Here is a 24,414-nt window from a genome sequence, read left to right on the forward strand (position 1 = left end):
CTGAGATTTCACCTCATACCAGTGAGAATGGCTAAGATCAAAAACTCAGGTGACAGCAGATGCTCGCGAGGATGTGGAGAAAGAGGAACACTCCTCCATTGTTGGTGGGATTGCAGACTGGTAAAACCATTCTGGAAATCAGTCTGGAGGTTCCTCAGAAAATTGGACATTGAACTGCCTGAGGATCCAGCTATACCTCTCTTGGGCATATACCCAAAAGATGCCTCAACATATAAAAGAGACACGTGCTCCACTATGTTCATCGCAGCCTTATTTATAATAGCCAGAAACTGGAAAGAACCCAGATGCCCTTCAACAGAGGAATGGATACAGAAAATGTGGTACATCTACACAATGGAATATTACTCAGCTATCAAAAACAACGAGTTTATGAAATTCGTAGGCAAATGGTTGGAATTGGAAAATATCATCCTGAGTGAGCTAACCCAATCACAGAAAGACATACATGGTATGCACTCATTGATAAGTGGCTATTAGCCCAAATGCTTGAATTACCCTAGATCCCTAGAACAAACGAAACTCAAGACGGATGATCAAAATGTGAATGCTTCACTCCTTCTTTAAATGAGGAAAAAGAATACCCTTGGCAGGGAAGGGAGAGGCAAAGATTAAAACAGAGACTGAAGGAACACCCATTCAGAGCCTGCCCCACATGTGGCCCATACATATACAGCCACCCAATTAGACAAGATGGATGAAGCAAAGAAGTGCAGACCGACAGGAGCCGGATGTAGATTGCTCCTGAGAGACACAGCCAGAATACAGCAAATACAGAGGCGAATGCCAGCAGCAAACCACTGAACTGAGAATAGGACCCCCATTGAAGGAATCAGAGAAAGAACTGGAAGAGCTTGAAGGGGCTCGAGACCCCATATGTACAACAATGTCAAGCAACCAGAGCTTCCAGGGACTAAGCCACTACCTAAAGACTATACATGGACTGACCCTGGACTCTGACCCCATAGGTAGCAATGAATATCCTAGTAAGAGCACCAGTGGAAGGGGAAGCCCTGGGTCCTGCTAAGACTGAACCCCCAGTGAACTAGACTATGGGGGAGAGGGTGGCAATGGGGGGAGGGTTGGGAGGGGAACACCCATAAGGATGGGGAGGGGGATGTTTGCCCGGAAACTGGGAAAGGGAATAACACTCGAAATGTATATAAGAAATACTCAAGTTAATTAAAAAAAATAAAATTAAAAAAAAATTCCACTTCACCCGGAACCTCTAGAGCAAGGGCTACATTACTTCAAATCACCCTTAGCACCACTGTCTTTCATATTCCTACTAGGATGGTCCATTAAATCCCACTTAAAGCACTCCACTATTTTGCAAATTCCCAAAATATACATTCTTCTAAACAAAAGTATGATCAAGTCTATTACAGCAATATCCCAGTCCCTGGTACTAAAGTGTGTCTTAGTTAGGGTTTTATCTATGGAGAGACATCATGACCAAGGCAACTCTTATAAGCAAAAACATTTAATTGGGGCTGGCTTACAGTCTTACAGATTCAGACTTTCAGCCCATTATCATCATAATAGGAAGCACGGCAGTATACAGGCAGAAGTGATGCTTGAGAAGGCAGCCAAAGAGAAACCGTCTCACACTGAACAGAGTTTGAACATATTTATTAGGACAAAACCCTACCTCTACAGTGACACACTTCCTCTAACAAGGCCACACCTCATAACCACTTCCTGTGGGTTAAGCATATTCAGAACATCATAACCCTTAAACATTTATTTGGGTTCTGGGGATTGGACTCAGGTTGAACTTAGGTTGTCATGCTTAATGACAGGCTAAGCTACCCTGCTAGGCTAACTTGCTAGCCCTTTGTTTACACACACACACACACACACACACACACACACACACACGTATATATGTGCAGGCGTGTATTTGTAGCTTCCCATATGGAAGAAAAACTGTGTGGATGTTAGGTTTAATTGTCAATTTAATGCAATTTAGAATCTTCCGGGGAAAATCTCAGTTCTTGGGGAAAATCTCCAAGCTGACTGAATCAATTTGGCTTCTCTCTTTTGGCCTCTGACTTTTTGCTTTGCTTTGCCTCATAGTAACTCTGGCAATATGTTCTAACCTTCTGACTCTTCCTCATATCCGGCTCATTCTGTCTTCACCCATGTCTAGTTTGTTCTTTCTCTGAAGCCCATCTCTTAAGTAGCCTCCTTTTCTCTCCGTTTCCGTGAGAGCTGGGCACATTCTGTTCTGTCAGATCTTTCTCTGCGTCATCACTTTGTCTGCCTGTCACTTGGCCATTGCTTTCAAACATGGCTGTTTCCTTCTTTTTTTTTTTTTTTTTTTGCAAACCTGGTATGTAAAGATTCTACTTTTTTTCTTTTTTTAAGATTTTGTTTATTTTATGTATATGAATACACTGTAGCTGTCTTCAGACACACCAGAAGAGGGCATCGGATCCCTGTTACAGATGGTTGTGAGCCACCATGTGGTTGCTGGGAATTGAACTCAGGACCTCTAGAAGAGCAGTCAGTGCTCTTAACCGCTGAGCCATCTCTCCAGCCCGGCTGTTTCCTTCTACAAACTAACTTTACCTTCATGGTTGGGATTGAAGGTGTGCACTAAGGGAGCGTCTGTATTCTAACCAGAGGGATTAAAGGAGTGTGCTAAGCACTGAACCATACCACACCTAGAAGCAGATTTTTAAAAGATTTGCATAAACTCTTTCAAGGGGCAGGGGTGTAAGAAGGTGTGAATTCCTTGTCCTAAACATGAGTTTTATAGTATTTGATACAAAAGATTTATATTTGCTATTTCACATAGTATAATTATAGTCTTGAGTTCCTGCTTCTTTGACTTCCCAACATAATGGACTTCCTTTCTTCTAGATTGCTTGTTTTTGTATATTTTCTCACAGTAACAAAAATGAAATGAGAACAACGTGTGACATTTGTCTGATGTCAAGTGTCTGATGATGACAAAAGTCTGATGATCTCTAGTTCCATTCATTTTTCAGCAAATACCCAAGCCAACTTTGAATGGGAGTTGCAGTCTCCAAAGATTTTGATCAGACTAAGGGCATATCTGTTAGATATCAATGTAGCCAAGGGACTCTTTAAGAGAAATTTAAATATCAAGTCATTAATTGCAGAATTCTTTTTTGTTGTTGTTGTTTGTGTCCCCCCCCCCCCCCCCCCCCCCGGAGCTGAGGACCGAACCCAGGGCCTTGCGCTTCCTAGGCAAGCGCTCTACCACTGAGCTAAATCCCCAACCCCTAATTGCAGAATTCTTAAATTTCTTATTATTAAGAGAATCTAAATTTTAATTTTAAAATTCAGCCTTTTTTCCTCTAAATTGACTCTTAATACATACTTTTTGAAAGATCTATTCCTGATACAATTTAGGATGCAACTATTTTCCTCTTTTGCATCTTTTACATATTTCAAATCCAATATTAACATATGGAACTTTATATTTATACAGACAAATTTGAAATTTGTATGTAGACTTTGAAATTCCACCCTAACCCAAATTTTCTTTTTTTCCTTGGAAGAAAATGATCTTCTAAAAGGTATGTACCCCATACCTAGTATCCTGACCAACATGTTTGTATTCCTCTGTATTTGTCTAATGAATGGTTTTATAAACAACATAAATGAATCATTCTCTCCTTTGCCAAGTTTCCCCATGGAAACAAATTAGATTTTTAAGTAAACAAACAAACAAACAAACAAACAAATAAAACACCACCACCAAAAAAAAAAAAAAAAAAACAACAAAAAACCAGTCACCTTTTGGTTTTTACTTGGAATCTTTTAACTTCTAACCCTAGCATCCTATCCATCAGGCAACAACTTGTCCTATGTGAAAGATTGAGGCCCATCAACCAGTACTTGCAACAAAAATACAATTTTTATTTATTAAATTCTTTATTTTTTAAACAGGAAGAGGGAATTGAATCCCATTACAGATGTTTGTGAGACACCATGCAGTTGCTGGAAATTGAACTCAGGACCTCTGGAAGAGCAGTGTGTGTTCTTAACCACTAAACCATCTCTCTAGCCCCACAACAAAATTTCAAACCAATATTTTTACTCAAAAGCAAGGTGTACATTGTTGTAACAGATGATCGGACTCTGCAGAATTAGAGGTGTTGATGCATCACCTAGTTCAGAAGTGAGAATCACATAAAAAAACAAAAACAAAAACAAAAAAACAAAAACAACTAAAACCACCACCACCACCACCAACAACAACAACAACAAAAAACACGTTAAAATCATATAGAGTGAATCTCAGATGTGATTTTAGAGTTCCAAGGTGGGTGTTGGAACAAGGGAAGCCGTCTCAAAAGGCATCCAGCAAGTGGGACTCAACTCAGGACCAGAACAGCTCACTAAAGCCAGCACCTGAGTCCAGGCCCTGTGGCTGGCCATGTAGCAGCTGGCCGCAGGGAGCCATCCCCTCATCCTGCCTACACACCACCTTGCTCCAACCTCCACTCTGTCAATGGAAAAGCGGAACCAGCTCCGGACTCAAAGTCCCGCCCCCCGGCCCACCCAGAACACCAGACCCCGTCCTCGCCCCGCCCAGGACGCCAGGCCCCGCCTTCTCCGGTTCCCCTCTGCACAGGCGCAGAAGCTCCTGCGTGTGGAAGCTGCGGCCCGGCGGGCGGGGTGAGTTGGGGCCCAGGCTTTGGGGTCACTGCAACCCCTGTGTCTTCGCTTAGGCGGTGAGGCCTTTTTGTAGGTGAGCCAGCCTAGAAAGAGAGGTTTTCTCGCGTACTCTCGCGTCCAGATTCACAGAGGCACCCGGCGGCCTCCGGGGCCGAGTGCTGGCGGCAGCCGAAAGAGCCGGGGTCGGGGAGGGAGCCGGGCCGAGTCCGATCTTCTTGGTGACCGGGGCGTGCACCGTCCGCCTGTCCTCTCGGGATCTCTCCTGGCAGCACATTCCACTCTGCTCACTTGGGGTGCATCGGTGGCCTGAGGAAGAGAGCTTAACCACAGCTTTCTGGCAACATCAAATGTTACGTTAGGGGTCGATCCTACTACCTGAGTCCACGTCCGGCTCCCGGACTTCTGCAAGTCACTTTACCTCTATGTAGTTCCAAGTGTAAAATGAGGATGATGATAGTGACGTATCTCAAAGTGCTTGCGAAAAGAAGGTTCCTAGAATTGAGTCTTTGGAGCCCGGGTATCTAAAAGGAAGATGTTTGCATTTCCTCTTCTCACGCTGGAGAATAGCAGCCCAAAACTTAAAAAAAAAAAAAAAATCAAAACAAAAAACATTTTGACACGGGATGCTTGTAGCCAGTTGAAAAACGTAACATTAATTACGTTAGCTGTACATCCGGTGTTAGAAAAAACACAGGTGCTAGATAATATTTAAATTAAAAGCTAAGTTGATGCCTCAGCAGGTTGTCAAGCCTGACCCACGCGGTTACTCTGACCTCTCTAAACGTGCGCACAGTCATACACGTAAAATACATAAACATACATATATATATATATATATAAATTTTTTTAAAGAAAGCTGCAACGTTTGATGTTTGGAAAACCTCACCCCCCCCCCCAAAAAAAGAACGTATTTGTGGTGAAGTTAACATATCAGGCCTGAACTTCTGTCCTTTGATGACTCTGCCTGCGATTTTGCGCCCCCATCCCACCCCACCCCCACCCCCACCCCCGGTTTGGCATCTGGAAACTTGAGTTTGGGAGTGTTCTGATGTAGTAGTGAATATTCTATACCCAACATTATATTTCATGCCAAAATGACCAGTTACCGTACAGATTCCGTGCTCCAAGTCTCTAATGGTTTCCCCTGAACTCGATTCACGTTGCTGCTTATTCCTTACCCATCTGAGAGGGAGAGAGCTTATGGAAGTTATGCGAAAGTACCCTTTTCCATTCTAATCAGGTGGTGTGTTCATAGGATGTTCCGTGAAATGTACAACCATGTGCTGAGTCCTGTGGATCTTGTTGCTTCCTCAGTGCCAGGAGAGTCTTGGAGATTTCCAGACACAGTTTTGATAATGGAAAGCACTTGAAAGTTCAATCCTTGGATTTAATGTTGATTGTTTGTTAGTTCTGCCTTAAGTGGAATTTGTCAAAGAAGGTTACATGAAATTGCCACATTGTGGGCTGGTGTATGTAAGATATGTTACATCTGCTAGGAAGGTGATTTGAAATTGCCCCTCTGTTACCAGGATAAGTTTGAGACAATGTTTTTGAAAAGGGTAACAGTTTGTTTACAAAGTCTAAATCAAATGCCTGGATGAGTATTCTTCCAGATGTCGTCATTATCTGTACAATAAATCTTCATAAAGGGAAATATATCGTTTCTCGTGAGCTATTTCTTTCTTTTTTCTTTTATTGGATTTTCTTTTATTTACATTTCTTTCAAAGATTCTGTTAATTCCTCTCTCTGTCCAGGATGCAGCTTTGTAAATTTAGAGGTGGAAAGCCAGAATTGGCCATCTCACTGTGGGAGGGGTGGGTAGGGCAGGTCATTGTGGGGCAGTAGAGCCGGTGGAGGTTAAGTAGACTGAAAAGGGTTTGAAGTGGCTGAGTATGTGCACAGTTGTCGTACAGGGATGGGTGTGGGGGATAAGGGTAGGTCCAGTATATTTTCTTAGAAGACTTTCTGAATAGATGAGAAAATGATGACTTGGGTTCATCTAGATTTGGCTTCGGCTAAATAAAGTTAAATGTGACCACATGATTTTCTTTAGCCAGCTAATAGGAGCTTCCAGGTAAAGCTTTACAAAGTAGCTCTATATTAGAATCTTTCTCCTTTCTACTCTAGGAAGCATTTGCTGAGATGTGTTAGCAAGGATACTTGTCTCCCCCTATACACATACTTAAAAAAATAATATGGGATTATTAAAAAAAGAAAAGAATGAAAAACAGGTGAAGTAAAAACAATATCTGAATCTCCATCCAAAGAAAAATCCCTATAGAGTACACAAATCAGATGTGAAAATTAGAATATGTTAGGATATAAGATAATCAAGGCATACTCTTCTTAGGTATGATAGTGACGTTATATAGGATAATTACTCAATTTTTGAAAAAGCACTATGCCTACATATTTAGGGATAAAATTACACTATTTCTTTTTTTTTTTTTTTTTTTTTTTTGGAGCTGGGGACCGAACTCAGGGCCTTGAGCTTGCTAGGCAAGTGCTCTACCACTGAGCTAAATCCCCAACCCAAATTGCACTGTTTCTACAACATATTTTCAGGGGCTAGAAAGAGAATCATATACACTGGGCTGAAGGCATGGCATAGTGCCTAAGAGCCTGCACTGCTCTTGAGGAGGAAGAACAAGCTTGGCCCCCAGCACCCACACTGGGCAGTGCATGGGCCTGTAATGCCATCTGCAGGGATCTGATGCCCTCTTCTGTTCTCCACAAGCACCTGTATTGACATGCACATACCCAAAGGCCACATACTTAAGAATTTTTTAAAATTGTATGTTTCTACCTGGACATGGTGGCACATGCCTTTAATCTCTGCGCTTTGGGAGCAGAGGCAGGCAGTCCTGGGGGTAGGTCCCAGGGTCTTATGTCTGTTCTACCACTTCATGCTTAGTCCTATATATCCACATCATGGTTTATTTTAGCTGATTTGTCTTCCTCGTCCTCATTTTTCCTCTATGGATTTGACCTGTCTAGTTCGAATATGCATTAAACCGTTTAGTTTTAAAGATTAAAGCATTATTATTTCTCTTGAAACTTTTCAGGAAATAACAGATGCGGGTAAAAGATCCATCCAAAGATCTACCTGAGAAAGGCAAAAGAAGTAAAAGACCACTGCTACCTCACGATGAAGATTCTTCAGATGACATTGCTGGTAAATGGGTTAAAGAAGTAACAATAGACGCTTTTCAATTCATGGATTCAGTTCTTTACAATTCACCATTTTCTGCATAAGTCTGAGAACCAGCTCATCTAGTTCCACCTACAAAGCCATTGTTGGTGTTCTTAAGTTTTAGTTATGAGTATATTAAGGCTGTCATATTGTTCTTGTTTGTCTTTCTCATGGCTCATTAGAATTAAGTCTCAGCTGCCAGAGGTGTACAGATGGTGAACTTTGGGTTTGGGGCTTGCGAAGCTCACCCTGCTCTCCCTGTCCCCACTTTCTTCTCTCCGCTTCTTTTTCTTCTTCATCTCTGAAGTGGTGGGTTTGATCCCCGTTCCCCAGGGCTTTGCATGTGTTAGCTGAACACTCTCACTAAGCCACATGCCCACAACCCCCCTCCCTCTTTGAGATAGTCTCGCTATGTAGCCTTTGCTGGCCTAGAACTCACTCTGGCCGAGGATGGCCTTGAACTCAGGAGATTGCCCTGCCCCTGCCTCCTGAGTGCCGGGTCTAAAGGTGTGCATCACTACAGCTGACAGGACTTGTGTTTTAACAGTGAATTTTGAATCTTTGTTTTCTGTTCTTGTTGTCATTTCATAATTGGGAGGAAAGAGAGGAAGTGTTGGCTTTATATCACCAACCGCAAATTAGAAGGTTTCCACGTAGAATCTTATTAACATTTGAAGTATTAATATACCAGGCCGAGTATGGTGGTGCACACCCTTAGTCCCAACATTCAGGAGGGAAATGCAGAGGGATCTTTGGATTTGAGGTGGCCAGAGCTGTGTTACTGGTTTTTATTTACTTAGCGGAAACTGCGGCTTATAACAATTGTTTATTTAGGAATATCCATATAATCTTATCATATGAAATTTAGATAATTATATAGTTTATAGAAAACCAGAAATTTACTCTATAACATACAATAAGTTGTTTGCATCCTCCCATAAAATATATGTGATCTTGAGTGCACCTACATATTTTTAAGGTTAGCAATGATTTCATTTTTAGAAGTCTGAGTGATAGCATCAGAGTACTTACCTTGTCCTTCAGAACCCATCCCGTGGACTATGGAGAAGATAATAGCATAGAATGACTTTTCAGTTCAGAATTATAAAGTTCATACAAAGTAATGACAGTTTGTAAACTGTTGCTCCGGACTGGCTGGTCATTTCATCAGCTTTCTCTGAATGTCCCTTTCTTTAATGACACGGTCCCTGATATGGGACTGTGCAGCTGATAGATAAAGTCGGTGCTTAGCATACCCCAGGCCCTGTGCTCTCATATGATTCTCATATACATAAGAATTACTGTTTTTGTTTTGTTTTGCCTTTGCTTTTTGAGTCCTGATCTCTAGGCCTGGCTAGGCTCCAACTCACGTGTAGGTGAGGATAAGAATTCTGAAAGTTCTGGTTTCTGTAAGATATACTTTTTGTTTTTCTTTATCCTGACAATGGTGAAAATTGCGATATAGCAAAGCCAGCATAGGTAAAAAGATTTTATGTATCTTTTTATTTTACTTACCTACTTGCTGGTGCTAGCAAATGAGCACAGGGCCTGGGGTATGCTAAGCACCAACCTTATCTATGAGCCGCACTCCTACTCTAGTATTTCCTGCTATCTCCTCAGCGCAGAGTGAGGAGGGGCCGTGTGGATATCTCTGGCTATCCTAGAATTCACTATGTAGACCAGGTTGGCCTGGAAGTCACAGAGATCTCCCTGCTTCTGTCTCCCAAGTGCTAGGATTAAAAGCATGTACTACTATACCCAGTTTAGTAAATAAATAATTTTAATTCTGTTTTTATTTTGAACCAATTTTAGATGAATATGAGTGTATAAGGAAATACAGATGTCTCATAGCTGCCACTTGTCCTTTCCTGATGTTAGCATCCTGCATCGCTGTAGGACAGCATCAGATCTGATGGAGCCATCCTTAGCTTATTGAGAGATCACCAGAGTTACTGCGCCTTGTATGTGGTCGGTGTGTGTGTGCAATTGCAGTATTGTTTTGTTTGTAGTTCTCTATGCCTCAGGGAACCATGCCTTTGGCCATCTTGCAAGTTACCTATTTATATCCATACTTTGTCCTCAGCCATAGCTCCTAGCAACCACTAATCTCTTCTGTAATTATTTCAAGAATGTTATGTGGTACATTCATATAATTAATTATATATCCTTACAAGTTACTTTGGTTTTGAATGTGTACTTTTTGGTTAGTATCAATTTAATGATACGAACTTTTCATACTGTGCCAGTCGACTTTCTATACTGTGATAAACACTATAACCAAAATAAACTTGGGGAGAAGTGGGCTTATTTCACTTATAGTTTATAATCTGTCATGAAGAAAGTCAGGGCAGGAACAGAGAGGCAGGAACTAACACAGAGGCCATGGTGGAACACTGCACACTGGCTTGTTACCTGTGACTTGCTCAGCTTGCTTCCTTATACACCCCAAGGCCACCTGCCCAGAGGTGGCCCTGCCCATGTGGGCTGAGCCCTCACATCAATCATTAATCAAGAAAATGCCTGCAGACTTGCCTACAGGCCAGTCTGATGGAAGCCATCCTCAGTTGAGGTTCCACTTTCCAGATGACCCCAGCTTGTGTCAAGTTGGTTAACCAGAACTTGCTAATGGTAGTTCTTTCATCCAGAGAGAAAATGTTTTCATTTTGTCTCTCATCATTCAGTAGGTTTAACATGCCAGCACATCAGTTATGCTGTCAGTGTGAACCATGTGAAGAAGGCAGTAGCTGAGACTCTCTGGTCAGTTTGTTCAGAGTGTTTGAAAGAGAGAAGACTCTGTGATGGACAGCCGGTACTTCCTTCCGATGTTTGGTTGTGCCTCAAGTGCGGTTTTCAGGTAAGAAGGATGTTCTTTATATGTTTGTATTCTGTTATCTTTAAAATGCCTTGTGTGACATGGGCTTTGGGTTAGGTATAGACCTTAAAATAGATTCATTTCACATTTAGACTGGTACTGCAAGATGGACTTAGGAATGTTTAGGAGTAAATAAATATATGTGATGTTTAGAAAGCAATCCTGTGTGGTTAAATAGTTTGCAAGGGATCTAACACTCTTGTTCTCATATCTGGGCCTGTTTGTGCCTTTTTTAATTTAGGAAGTGAATCTAACCTTTTAGAGCCCTTTATTCCTGTTTTAACCTTTTTTTAAAAAAACTAATTTTGTGTGTGTGCGTGCCACAATACATTTGTGGATATCAGCTTCTTCCTGGAGTTGGTTCTCTATTTGTATGTCCTAGGGATCTAACAGGTTGGATTGGCAGCAGGTACCTTTACTCACTGAGCCATCTCACCAGCCGTAACAAATAAAAAGCTGTGGCACACATCTTTACTCCCTGTACTCTGGAGGCATAGGCAGGTGGATCTCTGAGTTCAAGGCCAGCCTGGTCAACAGAACAAGTTCCAGAGTAGCCAGGGCTACACAGAAAAAAATGGTCTCAAAAACCAAAAAAATTGTTAATTAACTGATTGATTGATTGATTGATTAAAATGCAGAAATTGAGCACTTCAGAGCTTGTAATTAATTCAAGAGAAAGAAACTCTCAAAATCAATACTTTTTATTTTAAACTGTCATAACCAGCTTCACGTTTCAGAGACCGGAGATGCTTCAGGCATTATGTATCACACAGCGACTTCCAAAACCATAAGGAAGGAAAAGTACTTCTGTTCCTTTTTACAGATCTGTGACACTGTCCTAGACTTTTCCTCCCATGAAGTACTCCTTCTCTTACTTATCTTGTGAGGTAAATTCCTTGGCTGGAATTGTTTCCATCCCCAGTGAGGTTGGAAGGTGGAGGACTGGGAGAATGTGTTTGAGGAGGGCTCCTCTGGCCCAGCACTGCTCAGTGTCCCCCGGTATATAATACACAGGACAGTGAGTGTGTGCATTGCTGACAGGGAAACCAATCAGCTGTGGTTATTAGACGTACATATACAATGGACAGCAGGTTATCTACTTTACAAATGATTAAATTTGGTAAGAACCAAACTGTTCCTTCTTGCTTGAAGTGAAAACGGAGCTTACGTGTGATTTAAGGTTCGATGGATTTGAAGGAAACTTGTGTGTGACTCATACAGATGGTTCTCTGTTCATCTTTAGGGATGCGGTAAGAACTCAGAAAGCCAGCATTCACTGAGACACTTCAAGAGCTCTGGGGCGGAGTCCCATTGTGTTGTCATTAGCCTGAGCACATGGGTCATATGGTAAGTTGACTTTTGTTAGTATTGTATCTGCCTAAAAACAAAAAAACAAACAAAACCCTTTGAGCATTACAAGTAAAATGAAGATATAATATCACTGTATAAACTTCTCTCTTAAACACAATCTGGGATACTTTAAGAAAAATAATTTTACTCATGAGCATAAAGCTTAAAATAAAAAAAAAACGATTTATCTCTGACTTTTTTTTTAAATGATAAAGAAAAATTCTGTCTACTTGAATTCTTAGTGAACTAATGCCGAATCCCAGTGTTCTAAGAGGAGGATGATGCTTTAAGCACTTAGGTATTTCAGAGATGCTCTAATCCACATAGTAGTATTTAAAAATATTATCGGAGTCAAGTATGGTATAGTTCTTGTAATTACAGTGCTGGGAAGAAACAGGCAGGCGATTGTGATTTCTAGGTCAGACTGGGCTATATACCTTGTCTCAGAAAGACCAAAAACTTGGGCTAAAGAAATAGTTCAGAGGTCAAGAGTATACTGCGGTGGTTGGAGTGATGGTTCACCAGTTAGAAGCTCTGGCTGCTTTTCCAGAGGACCTAGGTTCAATTCCTAGCACCCACAGTGGTCTGTAACTCCAGTTTCAGGGGACCTGATGCCCACTTCTGGCATCTCTGGGTGCAGCAAGCACATGGTGCACAGACGTATCCAGGCAATACTCAGTCCCATAAAATAAAGCAATAAGATTTAAACAGCAATAACAGCAACGAAAATAGGCATGATGATGCACACATTTAATTCCAGCATTTGTGAGGCAGAGGCAGGTGACTTGTAGGCTAGCCTAGTCTACATTGCAAGTTCTAGGACAGCCAGAGCTATATAGGGAGACCCTGACTTTCTTTTGTTCTTGGGCTTGTTCTCTCTTATTTTTTGAAAGAGGGTGATCTACATAGCCCTGGCTGTTGTGGAGCTCAACCAGAGGGCCCTGAACTTACACAAAGCTGCCTGCCTCCTCCTCCTATGCACTGGATATGCCAAGAAAGGAAGTGTCTTAGTTAGGGTTTTACTGCTGTGAACAGACACCGTGACCAAGGCAGCCCTCATAAGGACAACATTTAACTGGGGCTGGCTTACCGGTTTAGAGATTCAGTCCATTATCATCAAGGGGGGAGCATAGCAGCGTCCAGGCAGGCATGGTGCGGGCAGAGCTGAGAGTTCTACGTCTTCATCTGAAGGCTGCTAGCAGAATACTCGCTTCCTGGCAGCTAGGATGAGGGTCTTCAAACCCACATCCACAGTGACACACCCACTCCAACAAGGCCACATCCCCAAATAGTGCCACTCCCTGGTCAAGCATATTCAAAAGGAAGGAAGGAAGGAAGGAAGGAAGGAAGGAAGAAAGAAAGGAAAGAAGACAACCCCCCGCCCCGCCCCATGAATTTGGTACGTGTATAAGTTGAACCATATTATTGCTCTGCTGAGCCTATGTAACATTTTATTACATTTAAGACAAACTGCAAAATTTGATTTGAATGGTGAGGATCTGTATGAACGGTCCCTTGCTCATTTGTCCAGGCCTAGCTAATACCTTCCCCTTTGAGTTCCTGGTTCCTATGCAGTTTAAATACAGAAGTTGTCAAGTGCACACCTTATATGTACTTACTGAAGCCGCTTTCATGACCTCTGCTTGTATTCCCTATTTTTCAGGTGTTATGAATGTAATGAAAAATTATCGACACATTGCAACAAGAAAGTTTTGGCTCAGATAGTTGATTTTCTCCAGAAACATGTTTTTAAAACACAAACAGGTAACTTAAGCATTTCGCTAAAGCAATTAGTATTAAAATACAACGTTCATATTTTACCTGATAATCTTCACTTCAATTCCTGGAACCCATGTGGTAGAAGGAGAGTCAGTGTGTGTGGCCACATTCCAGGGCACCCGTGTAGAGGCCAGAGAACAAACTGAGAACTGGCTCTTTCTTTGCACCGTGGGGATCCTGCGGATCAGACTTAGGTTATCAGGTTTGGCAGTGTCTTCTCTCACCCCTGAGCTACCTAGTTGGCCCTTAAAATGCCTTTGAAGAGATAAAGTGCTTGGAATGTAGCACCAGCAACTGAAAGGTTTTATAAAAATATAGTTGTGATAAAAGGGTTTGTCTTACTTATTTGCTTTTTTAACAGTACTTGGGTTGACCCCAGGGCCTTGTGTAAGATGGGCACATATTCTACCACTGAGCTACAGCTCAGTCTTTTAGTTGTCATGAACGACAAAAACAAACAAACAGAAAACATGGTTCAAATTCTATTTCTGTAGTCCAGGATGTAGCTGTCTTTGTTAGCTACCTGTCACTCCGAAGAGGCAGTCATGAGAAGTCTAAGGAGGAAGGGATATAAGCCCAGACTTCTGGAGGGCAAAAGGAATCATTAATCTGCTAAGTGTATATTAAACTCCTTCAGGCATTTGCAGGACTCTGGCTTTGTCTCAGGTATACCATTCGTGGCTCACGTTCTGCTGAAACAAGGAACTGGGGCGATGTGCAAGACCTTGAGTGCTTCAGCAACCGAATGTAGTGTGAATGCTGTCTCTTGAGAACTGTGCATTGCATTCACTTTCTTGGCCACAAGGACACACAAAGCCATTTGATGTCAGCAGCGATAGGGATGTCTACATTTCTTACCTTAGGTTCCTTAAAGTTGAGAATAAAGCCAGTGAGTGTGGTAGCCTTTCAGACTTTCAGATTTGATTTCTCGAATACTGAATTGTAGGGAGACTATTAGGAAAGGAGTGTGTTAGTTTTTCATTGCTGTGACAAAAAACCTGAAAGAAACTTGTAAGCAGAGTCTATTTTGCTCCCTTATGTCTTCATGGCATCAGCAGTTGCTGCCTACGGTCATCTTAGTCTATCACAATGGACTTAGGACGAGTCAGAACACCAGTGTAGGACATCGCTGTAGCAACGGGAAGGTTGCCTGCCTTGTGATGGCTAGGAAGCAGAGAGGATTAGGAAGGAAGAGGGAGCAGATTAGGAAGGGATCAGGTCAGGATGCAACCCCAAGGACACGCTCACAGTGACCTACTCCCTCCCCTACTAAACTACAGTTTCTGTTACTGTCATGTCCAGGCCGAGTACATGAGCTGTTGGTGAGAATGTCGCATTGTATTGCCTACTTTTCTAATGCTGTGGTAGAATACCGTGACCAAAAGCAGCTTAGGGAAGAGTTTATTTTGACTAATAGTTTCAGAGAGCTAAGAGTCCATCACAGAGGGAGCAAGAGACAAGATCAGGAAACAGAGGTCACACCTTCAACGACAGACACAAATCAGAGAGTGAACTGGAACTAGGGCTGGACTGTGAACTCTCAAAACCTCCCCCATTGACGTACTTCAGCAAGGGAGGCTGTATCACTTTCACAAACAGTGCCATAAACAGAAGACAAACAAGTGATCAAATACGTGAGCTTATGAGGAACATTCTCATTCAAACCATTGAGGTATTCAGGTCATGACAGAACACAGGTTTGAGCCACAGGTCTGCTCTTCTGACTTGTCAGCCACTGCTGTGTGACCTCCAGTGCTTCTTTTGCTTCTTTTTCTTTTCTTTTCTTTTCTTTTCTTTTCTTTTCTTTTCTTTTCTTTTCTTTTCTTTTCTCTTAGCACATTGTTTTTCTCCATGGGGTACTACTGGGTAGTGAGTATAATCCTTAGGGTCTGGAGAACCCACTACTTTTACAGAGGACCTGGTTTAGTTCCCAGCACCCATATGGCAGCTCACAACTGTCTTGTTACTGTAGTTCCAGGATGTCTGATGCCTTCTTTTGGCCACTGTAGGCACTGCACGTGTGTGGTGACATATATGAAGCAAGGCACTCGTATATATTAAAACATTAATACATTCTTTTTGAAAGAAGGTAACTAATTGGTGTGCAGAGTCCTCGGGATACTCATAAGCAGGCGAGTTCCTTTCATCCTAGTAGTGGATGATCTTGGTGGTTTTTAGTTGGTCTCTCAAAGGATGAAGTAGTGAGATGGAAGTAAAAGAAACCTCTTCGAGTGGTAGGAATGCTGGGTAGTTTTGAGTTTACCGTTTCCAAAAGTCCCAGCTGCTGTGCTTCTCAAATTTGGTTTTGAATAAGATCCCATGACACGTTGAAAGTAAGTCTGGGGGATGGTAATTTGTCATACTTTCAATATATCCTAAAAAAGTACTTTGGAAATGAAATATTAGTATTACTTTCAAGGAGGAATTGGGAGAATGGTTAAGGATAAAAGATTTTTTTCTTTGTTTACTTTTGGGATTGTATTTAAAAAAATTTTATGATTTATTTTTATTTTATGTGCATTGGTGTTTTGCCTACATGACCTCTGTGTGAGGGCGTTGGGTCTCCTAGAACTGTAGCTATGGACAACTGTAAGCTGCCATGTGGGCAGTAGGGATTGAACCCTGGTCCTCTGAGAGAGTAGCCAATGCTCTTAAACAGAGTCCTCTCTCCCGTCCACAAGATTGTAATTTCTCCCTTCCCTTTCCTCCTTCCAACCTACTCCCTTCTCTCCTTCAAAATCATGTTTTTTTTTCATGAGTTGTTATTGAATGTATATGTATTTGTATATGAATATATTTTTCCAGATATAACTTATTGAGTCCATATAATGTTACTTACATATGTGTTCAGGGCTGATCTTTTGTGGCTGGCAGCCGGTTGGTGTATTCCTCCCTAGGGAGGGCTCCTCTCCCACTCCCAGATTTCCTCAGATGCCCCATAGTACTTTGTGTAGGGAAGAATGATACTAAAAATTCTTTTTATGATTTTGCACTAAGTAAAAACCATTGAGAAGGAAGCCAGTACCTGTTCCCTAGGCATACTTCAAATTATCCAAGGCCTCCTTTCTAGCACTTTTAATGTTGCTTATAAAGGATCTAGGCTAGTTCCCCATGTACCTCTTACAACAAGGAGCTCTTTGAGTCTCAAGATTTTGATGTCACTAGCTTCATTGCACTTTAAGAAAGTATTTGAGATCCAAGGAGCTTTGGTTATGTGGCTATATCTGTCTTTGTTAGAAGTGAAATCTAAAAAGTTTGATGTTCACTAGAAATATCAATAATTCTATGACATGTTAACATAGACACTATTTTTTAGGAATGACAAATACTTTTTTCAAGAAAAGGTTGAATGAGTAGTATTGTTTTACATTTTTATAAATGTCTTTACTCATTGGCGGAGCAGAAAATAGGTGTAGTCTTTCTCTGTCTCCTCTTTTCTTTCTTTCTTTTTTTTTGTTTTTTGTTTTTGTTTTTTTGGTTCTTTTTTTTTTTTTTTTTCGGAGCTGGGGATCGAACCCAGGGCCTTGCGCTTCCTAGGCAAGCGCTCTGCCACTGAGCCAAATCCCCAACCCCTTTTGTTTTTTTTTTTTTTTTGAGACAAGGTTTCTCTCAGGTTTCTCAGTCCTGGCTGTCCCAGAACTCACTTTGTAGACCACACTGGCTTCAAGCTCACAAATCTGCTTGCCTCTGCCTAGAACGCGCTGGCATTAAAGGTGTGCTCCAATGCTGTCTAGCAAAAATAGCTGTATTCTTGATCTGCAGAAGCAAATACAAGCTATATCATTTGCCCTGTGATACTCTGAAGACCTGTGTTATACTGCAGCATCCAGCATGGCCCCAGGCATTAGGCTGCCCCCTGACTGGAGCAGCAAGGGAATAAAGAAAAGACAAACGCACAGGCCCATGACACAGAGCAACTTGGATCGGGTGGTCCAGGGTCTACTATTTGTAGGATTTGTCGTAAGGACAGAGAAGAACCACTGTTAGGTTTTCAGTCAAGAGAATGGTCAGTGTTGTATTTTAGATTGGTTGACTCATAATGTAAGACACATAGAAATGGATAGATAGTAGCTATTATCACAGTGACATTTATCATATGACTAAGTAGGTCAGTGTTTCTAAGGCTGATGATTAACTAGGAATTAGACTTTGAGAATAAGTAGGTGCATTGATTATTATTCATTTTCTAACTAGAGGAATTGTGGTGAAATAGTTTTTCTTAAAACTTCTTTCAGCTGTGGAAATGGGCAAATTAGCATTAATGCTACATGACTGGTTTAGGTAATTGCATTAAGCAATTGAGATGAATCCAGTGCAGGTTCCCAGAAGAATGCTTACAGCTGTGTAGAGTTCCCATCTGATGTTAGAATTTGTGGCGGGGGTAGGGGGGACACTTACCCGTGTCATGTGTAATGTAAAGGTCATATATAACACAAGACAGAAAAAGGCAGCCTTGCAAGACCCAGCCAGAAAGCTGTCTAATTAAGAAGCAGAGCAACGACCTGGAGCCAGTGCAAGAGTGAATGAGGCTGGCAGAGCTTGTGTCAAGGGAAAAACAAGCAAAGTGCAGAGGGCTTTTAGGGCCATGAGACTATCCCATGTAAGGGTGGATACCTGCCATTCTGTATTTGTCCATTTGAAAGGAGCATACACCACGGAGGGGAAAGCTAATGTAAACTGTGGATGCTGGGTGATAACCAAGTGTCAGTGTAGGTTCATCACTTCTAACAAACCAACCCTCTGGTGGTGGACGTGTGGGGGGACAAGGGCGTGGGGCTCAGATTTGCTTTGAACCTAACATCTGCTTACAGCTTGTTGTTAACTGACCCATGTACTGTGAAAAGGTCATTAAGTTAAGTTTCTTTAGTTATACAAATACCAAATGCAGCAATTCCTGATAGAATATCTATGAATATTGGTTTGCTTTTTGTGAGCCACATAGGAAGTTGAAAATTCCATGCTCTTTCTAGAGCATCTGTTTAGCTCAAACTGTCAGTGCTGGCAGGATGTTATTTTTGTCAGGACTAAAGAAAATGGAGTATGTACTGTTGAGTTCACTATGTTAATGCTTCTTAGGTGGGAACCGAGGACCCGAAGAGTGTGTGTTTTTAGAAAGTATGTTTTTATGTACTGCTCCTCCATATATATAAAGTAATACAGTATTAAATGGTTTAATTAGGCTCTGAAGCTGAGGATAAAACTGTGACCTTATTTAGTAAAACTTAGACAGTGGTTTAATACCTTTTACAAAGGAAAATGCAGTTTCTTCTGCCATAGTGAAAGTCCTGCTCTTACTTCACAAGATGACCATGCTCTTTCCCTGTCCCTGCCCAGTTCTGTGAGGCCGAGGCTTGGGTGCATCCCAGGTTTGACTTTAGCTGTAAGCTGTGACAGAGGCTACCAGATAGCAGTACTGCTTTTCAGGATGTGCTGCAGACTGCCCTTACTCAGGAAGGCCCAGCACTAGGCTTTGTGAAACTGTCACGCCCATCTGTGTACTTGTTGGGATTTTGTTGACCCTGCGTGTACCAGGTTGATGGAGGCCCTATGTGATGAGCATCAAATCAACGTAATTAAATGTCTTAGGGTTGCTGTGGTGAAACACCATGATCAAAAGCCACTTGGGGAAGAAAAGGGTTTATTTCCCTCACAGTTCCATATCAATAGCAGTGAGGGTAGGAACTCAGGTAGTGTAGGAACCTAGAGACAAGAACTGATGGTAGACACCATGCAGGGGTGCTGCATTCTTCTAGAAGCCGGGACTGTAAGAAGCTTCTGTGTGCCTTTCAACACTCTAAGTGCCTACAGAACAGCCCCAGGACCTCTCAATACCAACTGACTTTTCTAGCCAAAGTTCCAAAGTCCTTCCATAATCTTTGACAAAACAACATGGTCAGTTCTGTTACAGCCATACCCTGTATCCTGTACCAGTTTGTCTCAGGGTTACTATTGTTGTGATGAAACACCATGCCTACATACAACTTGGGGAAGAAAGGGTTTACTTCATCCACAGTTCCACATAACAACAGTTCATCATCAAAAATATCGATGGCACAAACTCAAGCAGGACAGGATCCTGGAGGCAGGAGCTGACGCAGAGGCCATGAAGGGATGGTGCTTACTGGTTTGCTCCTCATGGCTTTGCTCAGCCTGCTTTCTTGTAGAACCCAGAGCCTCCAGCCCAGATGCAGCCATACCTAAAGAGGCTGGGCCCTCCCACATCGATCACTAATTAAGAAAATGCTCTATAGGCCCTGCCTGCAGCCAGATCTTAAGGATGTATTTTTTTATTAAGACTAATTTATTATATATAAGTGCACTGTAGCTGTCTTCAGCCACCAGAAGAGGGCATCAGATCTCATTACAGATGGTTGTGAGCCACCATGTAGTTGCTGGGATTTGAACTCAGGACCTCTGGAAGAGCAGTCAGTGCTCTTAACCACTGCGCCATCTCTCCAGCCCAAGGATGTATTTCTTAATTAAGAAAATAAGAGTCATCTTGCTGATGACTCTAGCTTGTGGCAAGTTGACATAAAACTAGCTGGCACCTTAAGATTGTTAGAGCAAGAAACTAGGGGAGTGGTTTGACTTGATTCCTCCAAGAGTATGCCAGATATAAGAAAATATTTGGATTATTCTAAAATATTTAGTAAATTTCCATGTATAACAAGGAATTGGGAGGAAAAGATACCAGGTTTTAAAAAACAAGAAACTGATGTGGTGAACACATCTGTAAGCCAGGTGTTTGGGAGGAAGAAACAGGGCAAACACCCACACCTATAAACAAACAAACAAACAAAAAACAATCAAACAAAAGCCAACTCTATTATCTGAGTAGGTTTAAGTTCAGTTTTTATATGAACCACAGATCACAGAAAATTACTTGAAGTTTTTTTTTTTTTTTTCTTTTTCTCTTTTTTGGAGCTGGGGACCGAACCCAGGGCCTTGCGCTTGCTAGGCAAGCGCTCTACCACTGAGCTAAATCCCCAACCCCTTGAAGTTTTATTTAATCAATTCTCCCAAACCTGGCCTAAAACTAAACACATGAGAGAAGTTAGTTGTATACAGTGGGTGATTAAGGCATTATGATATGATTTTTTTTTAAGTATTTTTAGTTTTTTAAAGTTCCACCCAAGGAGGCTATAAAAAAATCCCCAGATTCCATGTACTGAAGTTACAAATGATAAGAATTGAACCTGGGACATCTAGAAGTGCTCTTAACCCATTTTTCTAGCCCAAGGACTTTTTCCCCTCCAAGGCATCGTTTCTTTGTGTAGCCTTGGCTGTCTTAGAACTCTGTTTAACAGGCTGGCTTTGAACTCACAGAGATCTCCTGAGTGCTGGGATTAAGGGTCTGCATCACCACCATCATGCAAGGACTTACTTCTTTTGAGGAACCATTTGAGCAGGGCCATTGTAAACTGTAACAGTAAAGGTGTTAAGTCCAACACCAAAGATATTTAGAAGTTGCATTCGGCAATTGCCTGGGAGGAATGGCTTCGCTTCTCTATCAGCATGTAGAGTTGTTGGAGTCTTAGAAGCCTTACTTACCTTTATCGTGCAGATAGGCAGGAGTCGTGATGTTATAAAGCTGACTCCTTGGCTTCAAATTTTCTCTCTAACACTAATCACCTTATGTCAGTTTTATCATCATTTCTAAGTGTTTTATTGCTGTTGTTTTGCTTTGTTTTGGTTGTAAATAACATTCAGTTTATTTTGTATATTTTGCCTGCATGTATATATCTATGTACCACACACTGCCTGGTGTCTTTGGAGGTCAGAAGACGGGATCAGATCCCCTGGAACTGAAGATACAAATGGTTGTGAATCACCTTGTGGGTACTGGGAACTGAACTTCGCAAGAGCAACAAGTGCTCTTAGCCACCAAGCCATACCTTTAGCCCTTATTATCATCTCTAAAATGAGAAGTTATAAGTGGTGATTATCTCAAACTATTAATTTTTGCTCCTTTTTGAGATAGGGGCTCCTATAGCCCAGGCATGCGTCAAACCTGGCCCTACTTCCCAAATGCTGGTTTGCAGGTGTGTGCTGACATGCTTTGCTCAAACCTACACAGTAAGTAAGAAAAACTCAAAACAGGCTTTGCTCCCTCTTGTAAGAAAAGTAAAAAGATCCAGTGTTTTCCTCTGGCTTAATTGAGGTAATTCACCAATACTGATATTAAATTCCAATTTAATATTACTTGATAGCTAATCTTCATCGTTATATAGTTATTAGCCTTTTGTTTTGTAGGTTGCTTTGGAATTTCTTTAGACAAATTAAACTCAGGTTAGATTCTAATGACTCTTTCAAACTGCACTTTGAAAATATTATACAGAGTAGACAGTTGACAACAGTGCCACTATTCCTCTTTTTTTTTTTTTTTTTTCGGAGCTGGGGACCGAACCCAGGGCCTTGTGCTTGCTAGGCAAGCACTCTACCACTGAGCTAAATCCCCAACCCACTATTCCTCATTTAACTGTTGTAATTTTCTCATAATGAAGTTTTTCATACCATTCTTGCTAGATCCACAAATCTGTTCTGTAATGTGTTTTAGCCTTCCAGGTTGTTCTCTGAGTCTTTTGGCGCTCTAAAATTACCACTCTTATACAGCTACTCACTAAACTTTTCTGGTGCGTTGAGTGCATGTGTTATGTGGTGCAGGGAATTGAGACAGGCTAAGCAAGCATTTTACCATCAAGCCATATTTCCAAGAATGGGACTAGGTGCTGGGAACCAAACTCAGATCCTCCATAAGAACAGTGCATACTCTTTAATGCTGAGCCATCTCTCCAGCCTCCAAGTCTTGTCTGTCTGTCTGTCTGTCTGACTTCTTTCTTTTAAGTTATGAGTAAAACTTGATGTAAAAGTTGAATGGCAATAGAAATATTTTTATGTTCCTTTTGACATGTTTTATTGTAGCAGCTTTGCTCTTTTCATTATAACATCAAAAAATTCTTGAAGTTCAGCCTTTAGGATGTATGATCTGTGTTTTTGGAGGCTGTGATGCAGCTCATTTTCTAGCACACTTCCTTAGCTTTGCCTGGGGGTTCAAACCTGGGGCTCAAGACTCATTGGCACATAAGCTGGACAGAGTAGCAAAACCTTTAGGTATAAAATAATTGACTAGTTCATACACCCCTCCCCCCTTTTTAAATAGAATCTTGGCTTTCAGCAGATAATTCTCTAGTGAATAAATGTACAAAATATATACTTAGTTTTGCTAAGATAATACCATAAATTCAAGGCTTTGTGTACCAACTGTATACTTTCTGATCATCAATCATAAGTCTTCTATACAAATTACAAATAAGTGGTGCATGGCATGCTGGCACACTGTGGGCATTCCGTAAGCCAATTGAGTTTAAATTGTTACATAGTCTCAAACTTCCCCTAGTTCTTTAAATAAAAAAGGAGCTTTTAGAAAACGTTACTGTGTTTTCTTGTTAAAATACTGATCTATTTAATCAGCCTAATACCATTGTTGATCTTGGGTATTTTCTCATAGACTTGTAAAAGTGCACAAACAGAGCCTTGCCACTTGTGTGAAGTGGCTATTTAACCATGAAATCAACTGTGTTTATTGCTGCTGCCCTGCGGGCATGTTCTTTCTGGCAGTGCTGTCCATATTTGGTGGCTGTGCATGGAGAGCCAGGTGGTGCTGCAAAGCATCGCACAGTGAAGCGTGGTTATCTCCAGCTTTGACATTTGTCGTTCCTTGCTGCTGAAGGGAAGGGGGAAAATCTGTTTCTCCATATGTTTATGCTTTTTTTTTTGCCTGCAGTTTTGTCCAGATGGTCTTATGAACATTGTTTACTTAGGGATGTCATCCCAGATGTTTTAAAAAGTGATGGGTTAATGAGGTACACAGATACATAAATTGTATAAATTTAAATTTAAAAATTTTAAATGTTATTTATTTCTAGGAATTTTTTTAAATTTGTTTTGTTTTATTTCTTTGTACTTACTTTTATTAATTTGTACTTACTTTCTGTATTTTATTTCTTCCAACAGTTGTTTTTGTGTAAAAAGTTAAAAGAACAAGACTGGTAGTTTCAATTAATAGAATGCTTGACTAGGATGTAGTAGTCCTGTGTTCAGTCCCCAGCACTGCATAAAACCGGGCCTGTTGATAATTGTCTGTGGAGTGGGAAGCAGGAAGATCACCCCTGGGTAAGGCTAGGTGAACCCTTGAGGCAGATATGTTACATATCAGAACAGCACTGACTAAGGATGTTAAAGACAGGAAAGTCTTTTCAGGATTCATTTGTTCAGAGCTGCACATATCCAAATCATAGCCTACTGTGTTTTTTTTTTTTTTTCTTCTTTTTTTTTTTCTCTTTTTTTCGGAGCTGGGGACCGAACCCAGGGCCTTGTGGTTGCTAGGCAAGTGCTCTACCACTGAGCTAAATCCCCAACCCCCCTACTGTGTTTTGTAATTGTTTTATAATCATTGAACATAAATAATTGATGGGATTTAGGTGGTAAAGTGATGGGTTTATAATTAGAATATTACTGTTATGACCTTAAGTAAATCACTTAAGT

The 24,414-nt window shown here is 41.2% G+C and overlaps 1 protein-coding gene and 1 long non-coding RNA gene across 22 annotated transcripts in view; one reads left to right on the forward strand and one right to left on the reverse strand.

Annotated features, from left to right (window-relative positions):
* Positions 1-3,903: 3,903 nt before the first annotated feature.
* Positions 3,904-9,171, reverse strand: LOC134478949 (uncharacterized). Its single transcript, XR_015620711.1, has 2 exons — positions 8,901-9,171; positions 3,904-5,251 (listed from the first exon to the last, which is right to left on the reverse strand). It is a non-coding gene; the product is annotated as an uncharacterized LOC134478949 (long non-coding RNA).
* Positions 4,618-24,414, forward strand: part of Usp45 (ubiquitin specific peptidase 45) — a 73,479-nt gene continuing 53,682 nt past the window's right edge. For 6 of the 21 annotated variants that reach the window (XR_015619675.1, XM_087548811.1, XM_087548816.1 and 3 more), the window contains exons 1-5: positions 4,627-4,747; positions 7,741-7,850; positions 10,550-10,722; positions 11,984-12,087; positions 13,754-13,854. Coding sequence is in view for 12 of the 21 variants with exons in the window: in XM_087548811.1 (XP_087404937.1) it covers positions 7,751-7,850; positions 10,550-10,722; positions 11,984-12,087; positions 13,754-13,854 (478 nt within the window). In the remaining 9 variants the exon portion in view is untranslated. 21 annotated transcript variants of the gene reach the window in all.

The sequence above is a fragment of the Rattus norvegicus genome, chromosome 5, assembly GCF_021556685.1.
Source record: "Rattus norvegicus strain SHRSP/BbbUtx chromosome 5, alternate assembly SHRSP_T2T, whole genome shotgun sequence".
Lineage (NCBI taxonomy): Eukaryota > Metazoa > Chordata > Mammalia > Rodentia > Muridae > Rattus > Rattus norvegicus.